The following is a 21,628-nucleotide window of genomic DNA, read 5'->3' on the forward strand; positions in this document are numbered from 1 at the left end:
TGTACATAGGGGGCAGTATTATAGTAGTTATATTCTTGTACACAGGGGGCAGTATTATAGTAGTTATATTCTTGTACATAGGGGCAGTATTATAGTAGTTATATCCTTGTACATAGGGGGCAGTATTATAGTAGTTATATTCCTGTACATAGGGGGCAGTATTATAGTAGTTATATTCTTGTACATAGGGGGCAGTATTATAGTAGTTATATTCTTGTACATAGGGGGCAGTATTATAGTAGTTATATTCTTGTACATAGGGGGCAGTATTATAGTAGTTATATTCTTGTATATAGGGGGCAGTATTATAGTAGTTATATTCTTGTACATAGGGGGCAGTATTATAGTAGTTATATTCCTGTACATAGGGGGCAGTATTATAGTAGTTATATTCTTGTACATAGGGGCAGTATTATAGTAGTTATATCCTTGTACATAGGGGGCAGTATTATAGTAGTTATATTCTTGTACACAGGGGGCAGTATTATAGTAGTTATATTCTTGTACATAGGGGCAGTATTATAGTAGTTATATCCTTGTACATAGGGGGCAGTATTATAGTAGTTATATTCCTGTACATAGGGGGCAGTATTATAGTAGTTATATTCTTGTACATAGGGGGCAGTATTATAGTAGTTATATTCTTGTACATAGGGGGCAGTATTATAGTAGTTATATTCTTGTACATAGGGGGCAGTATTATAGTAGTTATATTCTTGTATATAGGGGGCAGTATTATAGTAGTTATATTCTTGTACATAGGGGGCAGTATTATAGTAGTTATATTCTTGTACATAGGGGGTTGTATTATAGTAGTTATATTCTTGTACATAGGGAGCAGTATTATAGTAGTTATATTCTTGTACATTGGGGCAGTATTATAGTAGTTATATTCCTGTACATAGGGGGCAGTATTATAGTAGTTATATTCCTGTACATAGGGGGCAGTATTATAGTAGTTATATCCTTGTACATAGGGGGAGTATTATAGTAGTTATATTCCTGTACATAGGGGCAGTATTATAGTAGTTATATTCCTGTACATAGGGGACAGTATTATAGTAGTTATATTCTTGTACATAGGGAGCAGTATTATAGTAGTTATATTCCTGTACATAGGGGGCAGTATTATAGTAGTTATATTCTTGTACATAGGGAGCAGTATTATAGTAGTTATATTCTTGTACATAGGGGGCAGTAGTATAGTAGTTATATCCCTGTACATAGGGGGCAGTATTATAGTAGTTATATTCTTGTACATAGGGGGCAGTATTATAGTAGTTATATTCTTGTACATAGGGGGCAGTGTTATAGTAGTTATATTCTTGTACATAGGGGCAGTATTATAGTAGTTATATTCCTGTACATAGGGGGCAGTATTATAGTAGTTATATTCCTGTACATAGGGGGCAGTATTATAGTAGTTATATCCTTGTACATAGGGGGAGTATTATAGTAGTTATATTCTTGTACATAGGGAGCAGTATTATAGTAGTTATATTCCTGTACATAGGGGGCAGTATTATAGTAGTTATATTCCTGTACATAGGGGGCAGTATTATAGTAGTTATATTCTTGTACATAGGGGGCAGTATTATAGTAGTTATATTCTTGTACATAGGGGGCAGTATTATAGTAGTTATATTCCTGTACATAGGGGGCAGTATTATAGTAGTTATATCCTTGTACATAGGGGGAGTATTATAGTAGTTATATTCCTGTACATAGGGGCAGTATTATAGTAGTTATATTCCTGTACATAGGGGACAGTATTATAGTAGTTATATTCTTGTACATAGGGGGCAGTATTATAGTAGTTATATTCTTGTACATAGGGGGCAGTATTATAGTAGTTATATTCTTGTACATAGGGGGCAGTATTATAGTAGTTATATTCTTGTACATAGGGGCAGTATTATAGTAGTTATATTCCTGTACATAGGGGGCAGTATTATAGTAGTTATATTCCTGTACATAGGGGGCAGTATTATAGTAGTTATATCCTTGTACATAGGGGGAGTATTATAGTAGTTATATTCCTGTACATAGGGGGCAGTATTATAGTAGTTATATCCTTGTACATAGGGGGAGTATTATAGTAGTTATATTCTTGTACATAAGGGGCAGTATTATAGTAGTTATATTCCTGTACATAGGGGACAGTATTATAGTAGTTATATTCCTGTACATAGGGGGCAGTATTATAGTAGTTATATTCTTGTACATAGGGGGCAGTATTATAGTAGTTATATTCTTGTACATAGTGGGCAGTATTATAGTAGTTATATTCTTGTACATAGGGGGCAGTATTATAGTAGTTATATTCTTGTACATAGGGGGTAGTATTATAGTAGTTATATTCTTGTACATAGGGGGCAGTATTATAGTAGTTATATTCCTGTACATAGGGGGCAGTATTATAGTAGTTATATTCCTGTACATAGGGGGCAGTATTATAGTAGTTATATTCCTGTACATAGGGGGCAGTATTATAGTAGTTATATTCCTGTACATAGGGGACAGTATTATAGTAGTTATATTCCTGTACATAGGGGGCAGTATTATAGTAGTTATATTCCTGTACATAGGGGGCAGTATTATAGTAGTTATATTCCTGTACATAGGGGGCAGTATTATAGTAGTTATATTCCTGTACATAGGGGCAGTATTATAGTAGTTATATTCTTGGATATAGGGGGCAGTATTATAGTAGTTATATTCCTGTACATAGGGGGCAGTATTATAGTAGTTATATTCTTGTACATAGGGGGGCAGTATTATAGTAGTTATATTCCTGTACATAGGGATAGTATTATAGTAGTTATATTCTTGTACATAGGGGCAGTATTATAGTAGTTATATTCTTGTACATAGGGGGCAGTATTATAGTAGTTATATTCCTGTACATAGGGGGCAGTATTATAGTAGTTATATCCCTGTACATAGGAGCAGTATTATAGTAGTTATATTCCTGTACATAGGGGGCAGTATTATAGTAGTTATATTCTTGTACATAGGGGGCAGTATTATAGTAGTTATATTCCTGTACATAGGGGGCAGTATTATAGTAGTTATATTCTTGTACATAGGGGGCAGTATTATAGTAGTTATATTCCTGTACATAGGGGGCAGTATTATAGTAGTTATATTCCTGTACATAGGGATAGTATTATAGTAGTTATATTCTTGTACATAGGGGGCAGTATTATAGTAGTTATATTCCTGTACATAGGGGGCAGTATTATAGTAGTTATATCCCTGTACATAGGGGGAAGTATTATAGTAGTTATATTCTTGTACATAGGGGGCAGTATTATAGTAGTTATATTCGTGTACATAGCGGCGGTATTATAGTAGTTATATTCCTGTACATAGGGGGCAGTATTATAGTAGTTATATTCCTGTACATAGGGGGCAGTATTATAGTAGTTATATTCCTGTACATAGGGGGCAGTATTATAGTAGTTATATTCCTGTACATAGGAGCAGTATTATAGTAGTTATATTCCTGTACATAGGGGGCAGTATTATAGTAGTTATATTCTTGTACATAGGGGGCAGTATTATAGTAGTTATATTCCTGTACATAGGGGGAAGTATTATAGTAGTTATATTCTTGTACATAGGGGGCAGTATTATAGTAGTTATATTCGTGTACATAGGGGGCAGTATTATAGTAGTTATATTCCTGTACATAGGGGGCAGTATTATAGTAGTTATATTCCTGTACATAGGGGGCAGTATTATAGTAGTTATATTCCTGTACATAGGGGACAGTATTATAGTAGTTATATTCCTGTACATAGGGGCAGTATTATAGTAGTTATATTCCTGTACATAGGGGGCAGTATTATAGTAGTTATATTCCTGTACATAGGGGGCAGTATTATAGTAGTTATATTCCTGTACATAGGGGCAGTATTATAGTAGTTATATTCTTGGATATAGGGGGCAGTATTATAGTAGTTATATTCCTGTACATAGGGGGCAGTATTATAGTAGTTATATTCTTGTACATAGGGGGGCAGTATTATAGTAGTTATATTCCTGTACATAGGGATAGTATTATAGTAGTTATATTCTTGTACATAGGGGGCAGTATTATAGTAGTTATATTCTTGTACATAGGGGGTAGTATTATAGTAGTTATATTCCTGTACATAGGGGGCAGTATTATAGTAGTTATATTCTTGTACATAGGGGGCAGTATTATAGTAGTTATATTCCTGTACATAGGGGGCAGTATTATAGTAGTTATATCCCTGTACATAGGGGGCAGTATTATAGTAGTTATATTCCTGTACATAGGGGGCAGTATTATAGTAGTTATATTCTTGTACATAGGGGGCAGTATTATAGTAGTTATATTCCTGTACATAGGGGGCAGTATTATAGTAGTTATATTCTTGTACATAGGGGGCAGTATTATAGTAGTTATATTCCTGTACATAGGGGGCAGTATTATAGTAGTTATATCCCTGTACATAGGAGCAGTATTATAGTAGTTATATTCCTGTACATAGGGGGCAGTATTATAGTAGTTATATTCTTGTACATAGGGGGCAGTATTATAGTAGTTATAGTCTTGTACATAGGGGGCAGTATTATAGTAGTTATATTCCTGTACATAGGAGGCAGTATTATAGTAGTTATATTCTTGTACATAGGGGGCAGCATTATAGTAGTTATATTCTTGTACATAGGGGGCAGTATTATAGTAGTTATATTCTTGTACATAGGGGGCAGTATTATAGTAGTTATATTCCTGTACATAGGGGGCAGTATTATAGTAGTTATATTCCTGTACATAGGGGGCAGTATTATAGTAGTTATATTCCTGTACATAGGGGACAGTATTATAGTAGTTATATTCCTGTACATAGGGGGCAGTATTATAGTAGTTATATTCTTGTACATAGGGAGCAGTATTATAGTAGTTATATTCTTGTACATAGGGGGCAGTATTATAGTAGTTATATTCTTGTACATAGGGGGCAGTATTATAGTAGTTATATTCCTGTACATAGGGGGCAGTATTATAGTATTTATTTTCCTGTACATAGGGGACAGTATTATAGTAGTTATATTCTTATACATAGGGGGCAGTATTATAGTTTTGCTCTTTGTTCCCTCAGATGGCTGATAAATCAGAGTCTGGGACCCTGGAAGGTGATGAGTTTGTGCTGTTCTATAAAGCTCTGACACAGAGAGATGATGTCCTAAAGATATTCCAGGACTTCTCTAAGGACGGTAAGAAGCTGACGCTGCTGGAGTTTGTAGATTTCTTGCATCAGGAGCAGCTTGAGACGGAGAACACTGAGGAGTTTGCTATGGATCTCATCGCTAGATATGAACCCTCAGAAACAGGTAAGAAATGAAAAGATTGGGACATAAATAAATATATTATAGATCAAAAATTAGAACATTCTTAATGTGTATTTTCTATTCGCATTACTGTTACTGTCTTCCCCTTGTCATCAGGGAAGTCATCAGGGAAGAATCCCAGTAGTAGTTATTCTGTTTTGCTACAGCACCCCCACAGGGGAATTGAAGAATTACACTTTCAGGTCCTCCAAGATATATGAAAATGGGACAACCCCTTTAATAAAACATTTAACTTATTTGTAGCTCAGAAGCTTCATGCACTGAGTATCGATGGCTTCCTGGCTTACCTGTGCTCCGTGGAGGGCTGTATCTTCAGTGTGAGCCATGTACCTCTGTACCAGGACATGTCGCAGCCGCTGTGCCATTACTTCATCTCCTCCTCACACAACACCTACCTGATGGAGGACCAGCTGCGGGGGCAGAGCAGTGTGGAGGGGTATATCAGGTGAGGGGCAGCAGGGATCCCCTGATTTCTATCATTGGGGTGAGGGATGTGGCTCATTCTGGATTTGTCTCATTCATTGCAGGGCATTAAAGAGGGGCTGCCGCTGCGTGGAGGTGGACACCTGGGACGGCCCCAATGGAGAACCCATTGTATATCATGGCCACACCTTCACCTCCAAAATCTTCTTCAAAGATGTTATATCAGCCATCAACAAGTATGCATTCAGGGTGTGTAGCTTATAAGAAAAGCTATTTGTATTGACCTGGGGGTAGGAAGGGGTTAAATGGTTGAAATAGGGTTATTTTTAGTAAATCCTGCCCAGGCACTAACACCAATGACCTGTCCTCACACTGCTGTGCTCTTCTCTTTCTGCATTAAACTGCTTAAATGCCATGTACCTATGCTCTGAGCAACCACTATATGAAACCAGAACCAGGCTAAGTGGATGAGCTGAGATGCAGTGCAATGCAGCAAACTAAAGGCACAGCAGTGTGAGGACACCTGATCCATAATCCAGGAATATGATTCCATAGTTAAAAAGTCCTGTTGGTACTATCATCATATACAAAGGTATGATTACACATTTCTCCAGGGACAATACAGAATGCTTTCTGCACAGAGAACAGCAGTGTGAGCTACAATTCTGGCATATAAATCAATATTTCACAGTCCTGCTGCTACTAACATGTAATTAAACAGCTCTCCTGGGCCTAACACTGTCTACATAGAGCTATAAGCACAGCAGTGTGAGGACACCCCCCCCCCCCCATGGTGCACATGGAAAATCTCCAATCCTGGAATATAAATCCATATTTCACAGTCCTGCTGCTACTAATATGTGATTAAACAGCTCTCCAGGGCCTAACACTGTCTACATAGAGCTAAGAGCACAGCAGTGTGAGGACACATCCCCAGTGCACGTGGAAAAATCTCCAATCCTGGAATATAAATCCATATTTCACAGTCCTGCTGCTACTAACATCATAGACAAAAGTACAATGTTTAAGTTTTTCATCACATTGGCTTCACTTTACATATAAGAAAGCGGAGCAGAACTATTAACACCGTGGATGCAGACATGATGGATTGTGGGAATACTTTTCAGCAGTGATTGGCTGACATTGGCGGGGTCATAGGTAGATGCACCAGTCTGTGTGTATGTCAGGGTGACTGCTATGTTATCAGTGATATCACGGGCCAGCAGCCAGGCGTCCGTGCTGCAGACACCGAGCGTCCGATGGTGTCATTACCACTTATCTACCACGCCGAGGCTCAGACGGAGGAAAGGCAATATGTCGTCTCCATGAATATTACATTGTTCCTTAAAAGTGAGATACAGTAAATGAGCAGGTGGTGAAAACACTCTCCCCGCAGTGGCTACAGTACACCTATGACTTATAGCGCTCTCCGCAGGTCTCAGACTACCCAGTCATCCTGTCCCTGGAGAACCACTGCAGCGTGGAGCAGCAGGACACTATGGCACAGCACCTGAAAAGCATTCTGGGAGAAAAACTGGTGACCAGAACACTGGATGGACGGGTACCGGTACAATTACCATCTCCGGAGGTAAGAAAGTCTACTGCTTCCAAACAAATACTATGGGGCACATTTACTTATTACCGTCCTGATGAGTTCCCCCAAAGTGCATTGTCCGTGTATAATGTGCTGTGCCGGGAGTCACTAAGATCCTGCGTCCGATATCCTGCATGTGTCTCTTCCCCGCTCAGGTCCCCGGAGTTCACCTTCTTCTTCCTGGTGCATGTAAGTGCATTGTCCGTGTATAATGCGCTGTGCGGGGAGTCACTAAGATTGTGCGCCCGATATCCTGCATGTGTCGCTTCCCCGCTCAGGTCCCTGGAGTTCACCTTCTTCCTCCTGGTGCATGTAAGTGCATTGTCCGTGTATAATGCGCTGTGCAGGGAGTCACTAAGATCCTGCGCCCGATATCCTGCATGTGTCGCTTCCCCACTCAGGTCCCCGGAGTTCACCTTCTTCTTCCTGGTGCATGTAAGTGCATTGTCCGTGTATAATGCGCTGTGCGGGGAGTCACTAAGATCCTGCACCCGGTATCCTCCATGTGTCGCTTCCCCGCTCAGGTCCCTGGAGTTCACCTTCTTCCTCCTGGTGCATGTAAGTGCATTGTCCGTGTATAATGCGCTGTGCGGGGAGTCACTAAGATCCTGCGCCCGATATCCTGCATGTGTCGCTTCCCCGCTCAGGTCCCTGGAGTTCACCTTCTTCCTCCTGGTGCATGTAAGTGCATTGTCCGTGTATAATGCGCTGTGCGGGGAGTCACTAAGATCCTGCGCCCGATATCCTGCATGTGTCGCTTCCCCACTCAGGTCCCCGGAGTTCACCTTCTTCTTCCTGGTGCATGTAAGTGCATTGTCCGTGTATAATGCGCTGTGCGGGGAGTCACTAAGATCCTGCGCCCGATATCCTGCATGTGTCGCTTCCCTGCTCAGGTCCCCGGAGTTCACCTTCTTCTTCCTGGTGCATGTAAGTGCATTGTTCGTGTATAATGCGCTGTGCGGGGAGTCACTAAAATTGTGCGCCCGATATCCTGCATGTGTCGCTTCCCCGCTCAGGTCCCCGGAGTTCACCTTCTTCTTCCTGGTGCATGTAAGTGCATTGTCCGTGTATAATGCGCTGTGCGGGGAGTCACTAAGATCCTGCGCCCGATATCCTGCATGTGCCGCTCTCCCGCTCAGGTCCCTGGAGTTCACCTTCTTCTTCCTGGTGCATGTAAGTGCATTGTCCGTGTATAATGAGCTGTGCTGGGAGTCACTAAGATCGTGTGCCCGATATCCTGCATGTGTCACTTCCCCGCTCAGGTCCCTGGAGTTCACCTTCTTCTTCCTGGTGCATGTAAGTGCACTGTCTGTGTATAATGCGCTGTGCGGGGAGTCACTAAGATCGTGAGACCGATATCCTGCATGTGTCGCTTCCCCGCTCAGGTCCCTGGAGTTCACCTTCTTCTTCCTGGTGCATGTAAGTGCACTGTCTGTGTATAATGCGCTGTGCGGGGAGTCACTAAGATCGCGCACCCGATATCCTGCATGTGCCGCTTCCCCGCTCAGGTCCCTGGAGTTCACCTTCTTCTTCCTGGTGCATGTAAGTGCACTGTCTGTGTATAATGCGCTGTGCGGGGAGTCACTAAGATCGTGAGACCGATATCCTGCATGTGTCGCTTCCCCGCTCAGGTCCCCAGAGTTCACCTTCTTCTTCCTGGTGCATGTAAGTTCTTGAGCTTCCGACACAATTTGAATGTTAAATCCTGTGCGCTGTCCGAATCAGTAGAATCGTCCAGTGGCCTGCGCCCTGATTTCTGTCGTATAAAGCAGCTCAGCTGCACCACAATCCGATCGCGTGCGACACAATCCCCAATTAAATACCCTTCACAGCGGCGCAAGTCCCGAAAACGACGGAAAATCAGACGAAAGTGCGTCCACAGACCTCTAGTAAAAAAGCCCCTATATGTAGGGGACAGAGTGGAAAGGTGTAACACATGACTGCAGGATCTGACTACACAGTGCTTGTTTGTAGTCTGTTACCATGGAGATGGATTAGACATATGTCTTCGATTCATATATAATTGAATATAGTAAATGGGAGTTATCGTCACTATGGTCCATGTGTATCCCCCGTTTACCCGCGTGATCACGGCTCTAGTCAATTCTATGGGACATCACCAGAAGGTGCACTCAGACATTTCCATCATTGAAGAGCGGTGGTCTCCAATCCTCCAATCTCATGGGGAGAACATGTCAGAACACTGTCCTCACACTGCTGTGCTCTTAGCTCTTTGCATTATTGCCATGTAACCAAAAGCCTGCTACACCTTTTACTTAGAGTAGAAGGGAGGAGCTGTGGCGCAGTCCAATGCGGTGAAGTAAGGGCACAGCAGTGTGAGGACACATGGGGCACTGGGGGTCCTCTTCTCATGATCACCCATTGTTTAGCCACTTACACTTATAGAATCCTCATAAACATTGTATCAGGAGTGAAGTCTGAATACTAATCGATTCTGATGGTCGGTGGAGCCCATTGGGGTCCACAAGTTACAAAACATCTCTGCTCACTAAGATCCACTAGTGATCTACTGACTGTCCTCATCTTCTCCTGTTCACACTATCTTCAGGAATTACGAGGGAAAATCATCCTGAAAGGAAAGAAAATCGGGAGACTGGAGGACTCCCTAGCGGAACCGTCTGAAGACCCTTCCATGGGAGAAATATCCGAGGAAGAAGATGGCGGCGAAGTGGACGAGGAGAACATCCGCAATGAAGACAAAAAGAGATCCAAGGCAGGTTCTATGTCAGTGATGGCGAACCTTTAAGAGGCCGAGTGCCCAAACTGCAACCCAAAACCCCCCTTATTTATGGCGAGGTGCCAACCAAAAATTAAAGCAGTAACTTACTGCTCCCTGTTCAACATCTTTCAATCATATTTGCCTCCTGAGGACAGCAACACAGTAGAAAGATGGAAATTTTCATCATTTTAGCTTCTTTCCAGTTTCCCTCTGTGCACAGAGAATCGTGGGGCCACCAGAAGGTCCTCCAAAAATAATTCTGCCCTGTCTATTCATTCTCCCTTTTCCTACAGTCCCAAGTAGAGAAGCAAGTATCAAAATATGTCTGAAAGCAGCATCTCTTAAGTTGCTTGGAACTGCAGGAAGATACTTTGAGTCCTGTCTGGTGCGCTGGGGTGATGGCCCGGGTGCCCACAGAAAGGGCTGTGAGTGCCGCCTCTGGCACCCGTGCCATAGGTTCGCCACCACTGTTCTATAGGACATTACATATTCATCTACACGGGCGGGGGGCCGACATATAGGACCCCTAACAATCATCTGTAATCATGACACAGCACGGGACGTCTCTCTAAGTTATGGGTGGCTTTAGTTGAAGACATTCTGACCAGTCTTATCCTTATGATACTACGTTATTTAAATTTTTCTGTAATTTTGTTGCCGGTATATTAGAAGTCCAAGGATCGCCTCTCCCAGGAATTATCTGACTGCATCATCTACTGTAAGAGCGTCCCCTTCGAGAGCTTCAGGCACTCTAGGACACACTACAAGCTCTACGAGATGTCCTCCTTCACCGAGTACAAAGCCCGGAAGCTCGTCAGAGAGCCAGGTGACCCAACTAGGGATGATGAGAGTATTAATCCGCAAGATCTGGAAGTAAGGCCTGAGCAATGGAATGTTCTATGAGCGTCTAATGTAATGTATAACTACAACTGTACAACGCAGAAAGGTAGAGAGACCAATTCATGCACCTGACCCAAAGATCACTGATGTTATTATCTGGTCTGTCTCTATTAATGGTATTTATTCACATGTAGAAACTTCAGTCCTTGGCTTTCCTGTAATTGTAGGGAATGAATTTGTTAGACACAATGCCTGGCAGCTGACACGGGTTTACCCGACGGGCCTGCGGACGGACTCCTCCAATTATAACCCTCAAGACATGTGGAACGTGGGATGTCAAATGGGTAAATTATTAAAAACCATAATACTGCCCCCTATGTACAAGAATATAACTACTATAATACTGCCCCTATGTACAGGAATATAACTACTATAATACTGCCCCCTATGTACAAGAATATAACTACTATAATACTGCCCCCTATGTACAAGAATATAACTACTATAATACTGCCCCTATGTACAAGAATATAACTACTATAATACTGGCCCCTATGTACAAGAATATAACTACTATAATACTGCCCCCTATGTACAAGAATATAACTACTATAATACTGCCCCCCTATGTACAGGAATATAACTACTATAATACTGCCCCCTATGTACAAGAATATAACTACTATAATACTGCCCCCTATGTACAGGAATATAACTACTATAATACTGCCCCCTATGTACAAGAATATAACTACTATAATACTGCCCCCTATGTACAAGAATATAACTACTATAATACTGCCCCCTATGTACAAGAATATAACTACTATAATACTGCCCCCTATGTACAGGAATATAACTACTATAATACCGCCCCCTATGTACAGGAATATAACTACTATAATACTGCCCCCTATGTACAGGAATATAACTACTATAATACTGCCCCCTATGTACAGGAATATAACTACTATAATACTGCCCCCTATGTACAGGAATATAACTACTATAATACTGCCCCCTATGTACAGGAATATAACTACTATAATACTGCCCCCTATGTACAGGAATATAACTACTATAATACTGCCCCCTATGTACAGGATTATAACTACTATAATACTGCCCCCTATGTACAAGAATATAACTACTATAATACTGCCCCCTATGTACAAGAATATAACTACTATAATACCGCCCCCTATGTACAGGAATATAACTACTATAATACTGCCCCCTATGTACAGGAATATAACTACTATAATACTGCCCCTATGTACAAAAATATAACTACTATAATACTACCCCCTATGTACAAGAATATAACTACGATAATACTGCCCCCTATGTACAAGAATATAACTACAATAATACTGCCCCCTATGTACAGGAATATAACTACTATAATACTGCCCCCTATGTACAGGAATATAACTACTATAATACTGCCCCCTATGTACAGGAATATAACTACTATAATACTGCCCCCTATGTACAAGAATATAACTACTATAATACTGCCCCCTATGTACAGGAATATAACTACTATAATACCGCCCCCTATGTACAGGAATATAACTACTATAATACTGCCCCCTATGTACAGGAATATAACTACTATAATACTGCCCCCTATGTACAGGAATATAACTACTATAATACTGCCCCCTATGTACAAGAATATAACTACTATAATACTGCCCCCTATGTACAAGAATATAACTACTATAATACCGCCCCCTATGTACAGGAATATAACTACTATAATACTGCCCCCTATGTACAGGAATATAACTACTATAATACCGCCCCCTATGTACAGGAATATAACTACTATAATACTGCCCCCTATGTACAAGAATATAACTACTATAATACTGCCCCCTATGTACAAGAATATAACTACTATAATACCGCCCCCTATGTACAGGAATATAACTACTATAATACTGCCCCCTATGTACAGGAATATAACTACTATAATACTGCCCCCTATGTACAGGGATATAACTACTATAATACTGCCCCCTATGTACAGGAATATAACTACTATAATACTGCCCCCTATGTACAAGAATATAACTACTATAATACCGCCCCCTATGTACAAGAATATAACTACTATAATACCGCCCCCTATGTACAGGAATATAACTACTATAATACTGCCCCCTATGTACAGGAATATAACTACTATAATACTGCCCCTATGTACAAGAATATAACTACTATAATACTGCCCCCTATGTACAAGAATATAACTACAATAATACTGCCCCCTATGTACAGGAATATAACTACTATAATACTGCCCCTATGTACAAGAATATAACTACGATAATACTGCCCCCTATGTACAAGAATATAACTACAATAATACTGCCCCCTATGTACAGGAATATAACTACTATAATACTGCCTCCTATGTACAAGAATATAACTACTATAATACTGCCCCCTATGTACAGGAATATAACTACTATAATACCGCCCCCTATGTACAAGAATATAACTACTATAATACCGCCCCCTATGTACAGGAATATAACTACTATAATACTGCCCCCTATGTACAGGAATATAACTACTATAATACTGCCCCTATGTACAAGAATATAACTACTATAATACTGCCCCCTATGTACAAGAATATAACTACTATAATACTGCCCCTATGTACAGGAATATAACTACTATAATACTGCTCCCTATGTACAGGAATATAACTACTATAATACTGCCCCCTATGTACAAGAATATAACTACTATAATACCGCCCCCTATGTACAGGAATATAACTACTATAATACTGCCCCCTATGTACAGGAATATAACTACTATAATACCGCTCCCTATGTACAGGAATATAACTACTATAATACTGCTCCCTATGTACAGGAATATAACTACTATAATACTGCCCCCTATGTACAAGAATATAACTACTATAATACTGCCCCCTATGTACAAGAATATAACTACTATAATACTGCCCCCTATGTACAAGAATATTACTACTATAATACTGCCCCCTATGTACAAGAATATAACTACTACAATACTGCCCCCTATGTACAGGAATATAACTACTATAATACTGCCCCCTATGTACAAGAATATAGCTACTATAATACTGCCCCCTATGTACAGGAATATAACTACTATAATACTGCCCCCTATGTACAAGAATATAACTACTATAATAGTGCCCCCTATGTACAGGAATATAACTACTATAATACTGCCCCCTATGTACAGGAATATAACTACTATAATACTGCCCCCTATGTACAGGAATATAACTACTATAATACTGCCCCCTATGTACAAGAATATAACTACTATAATACTGCCCCCTATGTACAGGAATATAACTACTATAATACTGCCCCCTATGTACAGGAATATAACTACTATAATACTGCCCCCATGTACAAGGATATAACTACTATAATACTGCCCCCTATGTACAAGAATATAACTACTATAATACTGCCCCCTATGTACAAGAATATAACTACTATAATACTGCCCCCTATGTACAGGAATATAACTACTATAATACTGCCCCCTATGTACAAGAATATAACTACTATAATACTGCCCCCTATGTACAAGAATATAACTACTATAATACTGCCCCCTATGTACAGGAATATAACTACTATAATAATGCCCCCTATGTACAGGAATATAACTACTATAATACTGCCCCCTATGTACAAGAATATAACTACTATAATACTGCCCCCTATGTACAGGAATATAACTACTATAATAATGCCCCCTATGTACAGGAATATAACTACTATAATACTGCCCCCTATGTACAAGAATATAACTACTATAATACTGCCTCTTATGTACAGGAATATAACTACTATAATACTGTCCCCTATGTACAAGAATATAACTACTATAATACTGCCCCCTATGTACAAGAATATAACTACTATAATACTGCCCCCTATGTACAAGAATATAACTACTATAATACTGCCCCCTATGTACAAGAATATAACTACTATAATACTGCCCCCTATGTACAAGAATATAACTACTATAATACTGCCCCCTATGTACAGGAATATAACTACTATAATACTGCCCCCTATGTACAAGAATATAACTACAATAATACTGCCCCCTATGTACAGGAATATAACTACTATAATACTGCCCCCTATGTACAAGAATATAACTACTATAATACTGCCCCCTATGTACAAGAATATAACTACTATAATACTGCCCCCTATGTACAAGAATATAACTACAATAATACTGCCCCCTATGTACAGGAATATAACTACTATAATACTGCCCCCTATGTACAAGAATATAACTACAATAATACTGCCCCCTATGTACAAGAATATAACTACTATAATACTGCCCCCTATGTACAAGAATATAACTACTATAATACTGCCCCCTATGTACAAGAATATAACTACTATAATACTGCCCCTGTACAAGAATATAACTACTATAATACTTCCCCCTATGTACAGGAATATAACTACTATAATACTGCCCCCTATGTACAAGAATATAACTACTATAATACTGCCCCCTATGTACAAGAATATAACTACTATAATACTGCCCCCTATGTACAGGGGTATAACTACTATAATACTGCCCCCTATGTACAGGGGTATAACTACTATAATACTGCCCCTGTACAAGAATATAACTACTATAATACTGCCCCCTATGTACAGGAATATAACTACTATAATACTGCCCCCTATGTACAGGAATATAACTACTATAATACTGCCCCCTATGTACAGGAATATAACTACTATAATACTGCCCCCTATGTACAAGAATATAACTACTATAATACTGCCCCCTATGTACAGGGGTATAACTACTATAATACTGCCCCCTATGTACAGGGGTATAACTACTATAATACTGCCCCTGTACAAGAATATAACTACTATAATACTGCCCCCTATGTACAGGAATATAACTACTATAATACTGCCCCCTATGTACAGGAATATAACTACTATAATACTGCCCCCTATGTACAGGAATATAACTACTATAATACTGCCCCCTATGTACAAGAATATAACTACAATAATACTGCCCCCTATGTACAGGAATATAACTACTATAATACTGCCCCCTATGTACAAGAATATAACTACTATAATACTGTCCCCTATGTACAAGAATATAACTACTATAATACTGCCCCCTATGTACAAGAATATAACTACAATAATACTGCCCCCTATGTACAGGAATATAACTACTATAATACTGCCCCCTATGTACAAGAATATAACTACAATAATACTGCCCCCTATGTACAAGAATATAACTACTATAATACTGCCCCCTATGTACAAGAATATAACTACTATAATACTGCCCCCTATGTACAAGAATATAACTACTATAATACTGCCCCTGTGTACAGGAATATAACTACTATAATACTGTCCCCTATGTACAGGAATATAACTATTATAATACTGCCCCCTATGTACAGGAATATAACTACTATAATACTGCCCCCTATGTACAAGAATATAACTAATATAATACTGCCCCCTATATACAGGAATATAACTACTATAATACTGCCCCCTATGTACAAGAATATAACTACTATAATACTGCCCCCTATGTACAGGAATATAACTACTATAATACTGCCCCCTATGTACAAGAATATAACTACTATAATACTGCCCCCTATGTACAGGGGTATAACTACTATAATACTGCCCCTGTACAAGAATATAACTACTATAATACTGCCCCCTATGTACAGGAATATAACTACTATAATACTGCCCCCTATGTACAAGAATATAACTACTATAATACTGCCCCCTATGTACAGGGGTATAACTACTATAATACTGCCCCCTATGTACAGGGGTATAACTACTATAATACTGCCCCTGTACAAGAATATAACTACTATAATACTGCCCCCTATGTACAGGAATATAACTACTATAATACTGCCCCCTATGTACAGGAATATAACTACTATAATACTGCCCCCTATGTACAGGAATATAACTACTATAATACTGCCCCCTATGTACAAGAATATAACTACTATAATACTGCCCCCTATGTACAGGGGTATAACTACTATAATACTGCCCCCTATGTACAGGGGTATAACTACTATAATACTGCCCCTGTACAAGAATATAACTACTATAATACTGCCCCCTATGTACAGGAATATAACTACTATAATACTGCCCCCTATGTACAGGAATATAACTACTATAATACTGCCCCCTATGTACAGGAATATAACTACTATAATACTGCCCCCTATGTACAGGAATATAACTACTATAATACTGCCCCCTATGTACAGGAATATAACTACTATAATACTGCCCCCTATGTACAAGAATATAACTACTATAATACTGCCCCCTATGTACAAGAATATAACTACTATAATACTGCCCCTATGTACAAGAATATAACTACTATAATACTGCCCCCTGTGTACAAGAATATAACTACTATAATACTGCCCCCTATGTACAGGAATATAACTACTATAATACCGCCCCCTATGTACAGGAATATAACTACTATAATACTGCCCCCTATGTACAAGAATATAACTACTATAATACTGCCCCCTATGTACAGGAATATAACTACTATAATACTGCCCCCTATGTACAAGAATATAACTACTATAATACTGCCCCCTATGTACAAGAATATAACTACTATAATACTGCCCCCTATGTACAAGAATATAACTACTATAATACTGCCCCCTATGTACAGGAATATAACTACTATAATACCGCCCCCTATGTACAGGAATATAACTACTATAATACTGCCCCCTATGTACAGGAATATAACTACTATAATACTGCCCCCTATGTACAGGAATATAACTACTATAATACTGCCCCCTATGTACAGGAATATAACTACTATAATACTGCCCCCTATGTACAGGAATATAACTACTATAATACTGCCCCCTATGTACAGGAATATAACTACTATAATACTGCCCCCTATGTACAGGATTATAACTACTATAATACTGCCCCCTATGTACAAGAATATAACTACTATAATACTGCCCCCTATGTACAAGAATATAACTACTATAATACCGCCCCCTATGTACAGGAATATAACTACTATAATACTGCCCCCTATGTACAGGAATATAACTACTATAATACTGCCCCTATGTACAAAAATATAACTACTATAATACTACCCCCTATGTACAAGAATATAACTACGATAATACTGCCCCCTATGTACAAGAATATAACTACAATAATACTGCCCCCTATGTACAGGAATATAACTACTATAATACTGCCCCCTATGTACAGGAATATAACTACTATAATACTGCCCCCTATGTACAGGAATATAACTACTATAATACTGCCCCCTATGTACAAGAATATAACTACTATAATACTGCCCCCTATGTACAGGAATATAACTACTATAATACCGCCCCCTATGTACAGGAATATAACTACTATAATACTGCCCCCTATGTACAGGAATATAACTACTATAATACTGCCCCCTATGTACAGGAATATAACTACTATAATACTGCCCCCTATGTACAAGAATATAACTACTATAATACTGCCCCCTATGTACAAGAATATAACTACTATAATACCGCCCCCTATGTACAGGAATATAACTACTATAATACTGCCCCCTATGTACAGGAATATAACTACTATAATACTGCCCCCTATGTACAGGAATATAACTACTATAATACTGCCCCCTATGTACAAGAATATAACTACTATAATACTGCCCCCTATGTACAAGAATATAACTACTATAATACCGCCCCCTATGTACAGGAATATAACTACTATAATACTGCCCCCTATGTACAGGAATATAACTACTATAATACTGCCCCCTATGTACAGGGATATAACTACTATAATACTGCCCCCTATGTACAGGAATATAACTACTATAATACTGCCCCCTATGTACAAGAATATAACTACTATAATACTGCCCCCTATGTACAAGAATATAACTACTATAATACCGCCCCCTATGTACAGGAATATAACTACTATAATACTGCCCCCTATGTACAGGAATATAACTACTATAATACTGCCCCTATGTACAAGAATATAACTACTATAATACTACCCCCTATGTACAAGAATATAACTACGATAATACTGCCCCCTATGTACAAGAATATAACTACAATAATACTGCCCCCTATGTACAGGAATATAACTACTATAATACTGCCTCCTATGTACAAGAATATAACTACTATAATACTGCCCCCTATGTACAGGAATATAACTACTATAATACCGCCCCCTATGTACAAGAATATAACTACTATAATACCGCCCCCTATGTACAGGAATATAACTACTATAATACTGCCCCCTATGTACAGGAATATAACTACTATAATACTGCCCCTATGTACAAGAATATAACTACTATAATACTGCCCCCTATGTACAAGAATATAACTACTATAATACTGCCCCTATGTACAGGAATATAACTACTATAATACTGCTCCCTATGTACAGGAATATAACTACTATAATACTGCCCCCTATGTACAAGAATATAACTACTATAATACCGCCCCCTATGTACAGGAATATAACTACTATAATACTGCCCCCTATGTACAGGAATATAACTACTATAATACTGCTCCCTATGTACAGGAATATAACTACTATAATACTGCTCCCTATGTACAGGAATATAACTACTATAATACTGCCCCCTATGTACAAGAATATAACTACTATAATACTGCCCCCTATGTACAAGAATATAACTACTATAATACTGCCCCCTATGTACAAGAATATTACTACTATAATACTGCCCCCTATGTACAAGAATATAACTACTACAATACTGCCCCCTATGTACAGGAATATAACTACTATAATACTGCCCCCTATGTACAAGAATATAGCTACTATAATACTGCCCCCTATGTACAGGAATATAACTACTATAATAGTGCCCCCTATGTACAAGAATATAACTACTATAATAGTGCCCCCTATGTACAGGAATATAACTACTATAATACTGCCCCCTATGTACAGGAATATAACTACTATAATACTGCCCCCTATGTACAGGAATATAACTACTATAATACTGCCCCCTATGTACAAGAATATAACTACTATAATACTGCCCCCTATGTACAGGAATATAACTACTATAATACTGCCCCCTATGTACAGGAATATAACTACTATAATACTGCCCCCATGTACAAGGATATAACTACTATAATACTGCCCCCTATGTACAAGAATATAACTACTATAATACTGCCCCCTATGTACAAGAATATAACTACTATAATACTGCCCCCTATGTACAGGAATATAACTACTATAATACTGCCCCCTATGTACAAGAATATAACTACTATAATACTGCCCCCTATGTACAAGAATATAACTACTATAATACTGCCCCCTATGTACAGGAATATAACTACTATAATAATGCCCCCTATGTACAGGAATATAACTACTATAATACTGCCCCCTATGTACAAGAATATAACTACTATAATACTGCCCCCTATGTACAGGAATATAACTACTATAATAATGCCCCCTATGTACAGGAATATAACTACTATAATACTGCCCCCTATGTACAAGAATATAACTACTATAATACTGCCTCTTATGTACAGGAATATAACTACTATAATACTGTCCCCTATGTACAAGAATATAACTACTATAATACTGCCCCCTATGTACAAGAATATAACTACTATAATACTGCCCCCTATGTACAAGAATATAACTACTATAATACTGCCCCCTATGTACAAGAATATAACTACTATAATACTGCCCCCTATGTACAAGAATATAACTACTATAATACTGCCCCCTATGTACAGGAATATAACTACTATAATACTGCCCCCTATGTACAAGAATATAACTACAATAATACTGCCCCCTATGTACAGGAATATAACTACTATAATACTGCCCCCTATGTACAAGAATATAACTACTATAATACTGCCCCCTATGTACAAGAATATAACTACTATAATACTGCCCCCTATGTACAAGAATATAACTACAATAATACTGCCCCCTATGTACAGGAATATAACTACTATAATATTGCCCCCTATGTACAAGAATATAACTACAATAATACTGCCCCCTATGTACAAGAATATAACTACTATAATACTGCCCCCTATGTACAAGAATATAACTACTATAATACTGCCCCCTATGTACAAGAATATAACTACTATAATACTGCCCCTGTACAAGAATATAACTACTATAATACTTCCCCCTATGTACAGGAATATAACTACTATAATACTGCCCCCTATGTACAAGAATATAACTACTATAATACTGCCCCCTATGTACAAGAATATAACTACTATAATACTGCCCCCTATGTACAGGGGTATAACTACTATAATACTGCCCCCTACGTACAGGGGTATAACTACTATAATACTGCCCCTGTACAAGAATATAACTACTATAATACTGCCCCCTATGTACAGGAATATAACTACTATAATACTGCCCCCTATGTACAGGAAT

The 21,628-nt window shown here is 38.6% G+C and overlaps 1 protein-coding gene across 3 annotated transcripts in view; it reads left to right on the plus strand.

Moving 5' to 3' along the window:
- PLCD4 (phospholipase C delta 4) overlaps positions 1–21,628 on the plus strand; it is a 90,226-nt gene that overhangs the window by 52,003 nt on the left and 16,595 nt on the right. For 2 of the 3 annotated variants that reach the window (XM_072122310.1, XM_072122309.1), the window contains 7 exons: positions 5,136–5,367; positions 5,629–5,830; positions 5,913–6,057; positions 7,244–7,396; positions 9,972–10,136; positions 10,812–10,968; positions 11,210–11,326. In XM_072122310.1, the coding sequence (XP_071978411.1) occupies positions 5,136–5,367; positions 5,629–5,830; positions 5,913–6,057; positions 7,244–7,396; positions 9,972–10,136; positions 10,812–10,968; positions 11,210–11,326 (1,171 nt within the window). The remainder of the gene's footprint in view (positions 1–5,135; positions 5,368–5,628; positions 5,831–5,912; positions 6,058–7,243; positions 7,397–9,971; positions 10,137–10,811; positions 10,969–11,209; positions 11,327–21,628) is intronic. The other variant, XM_072122311.1, reaches the window with a different exon arrangement.

This window comes from Engystomops pustulosus, chromosome 8 (assembly GCF_040894005.1).
Source record: "Engystomops pustulosus chromosome 8, aEngPut4.maternal, whole genome shotgun sequence".
Taxonomy (NCBI): domain Eukaryota; kingdom Metazoa; phylum Chordata; class Amphibia; order Anura; family Leptodactylidae; genus Engystomops; species Engystomops pustulosus.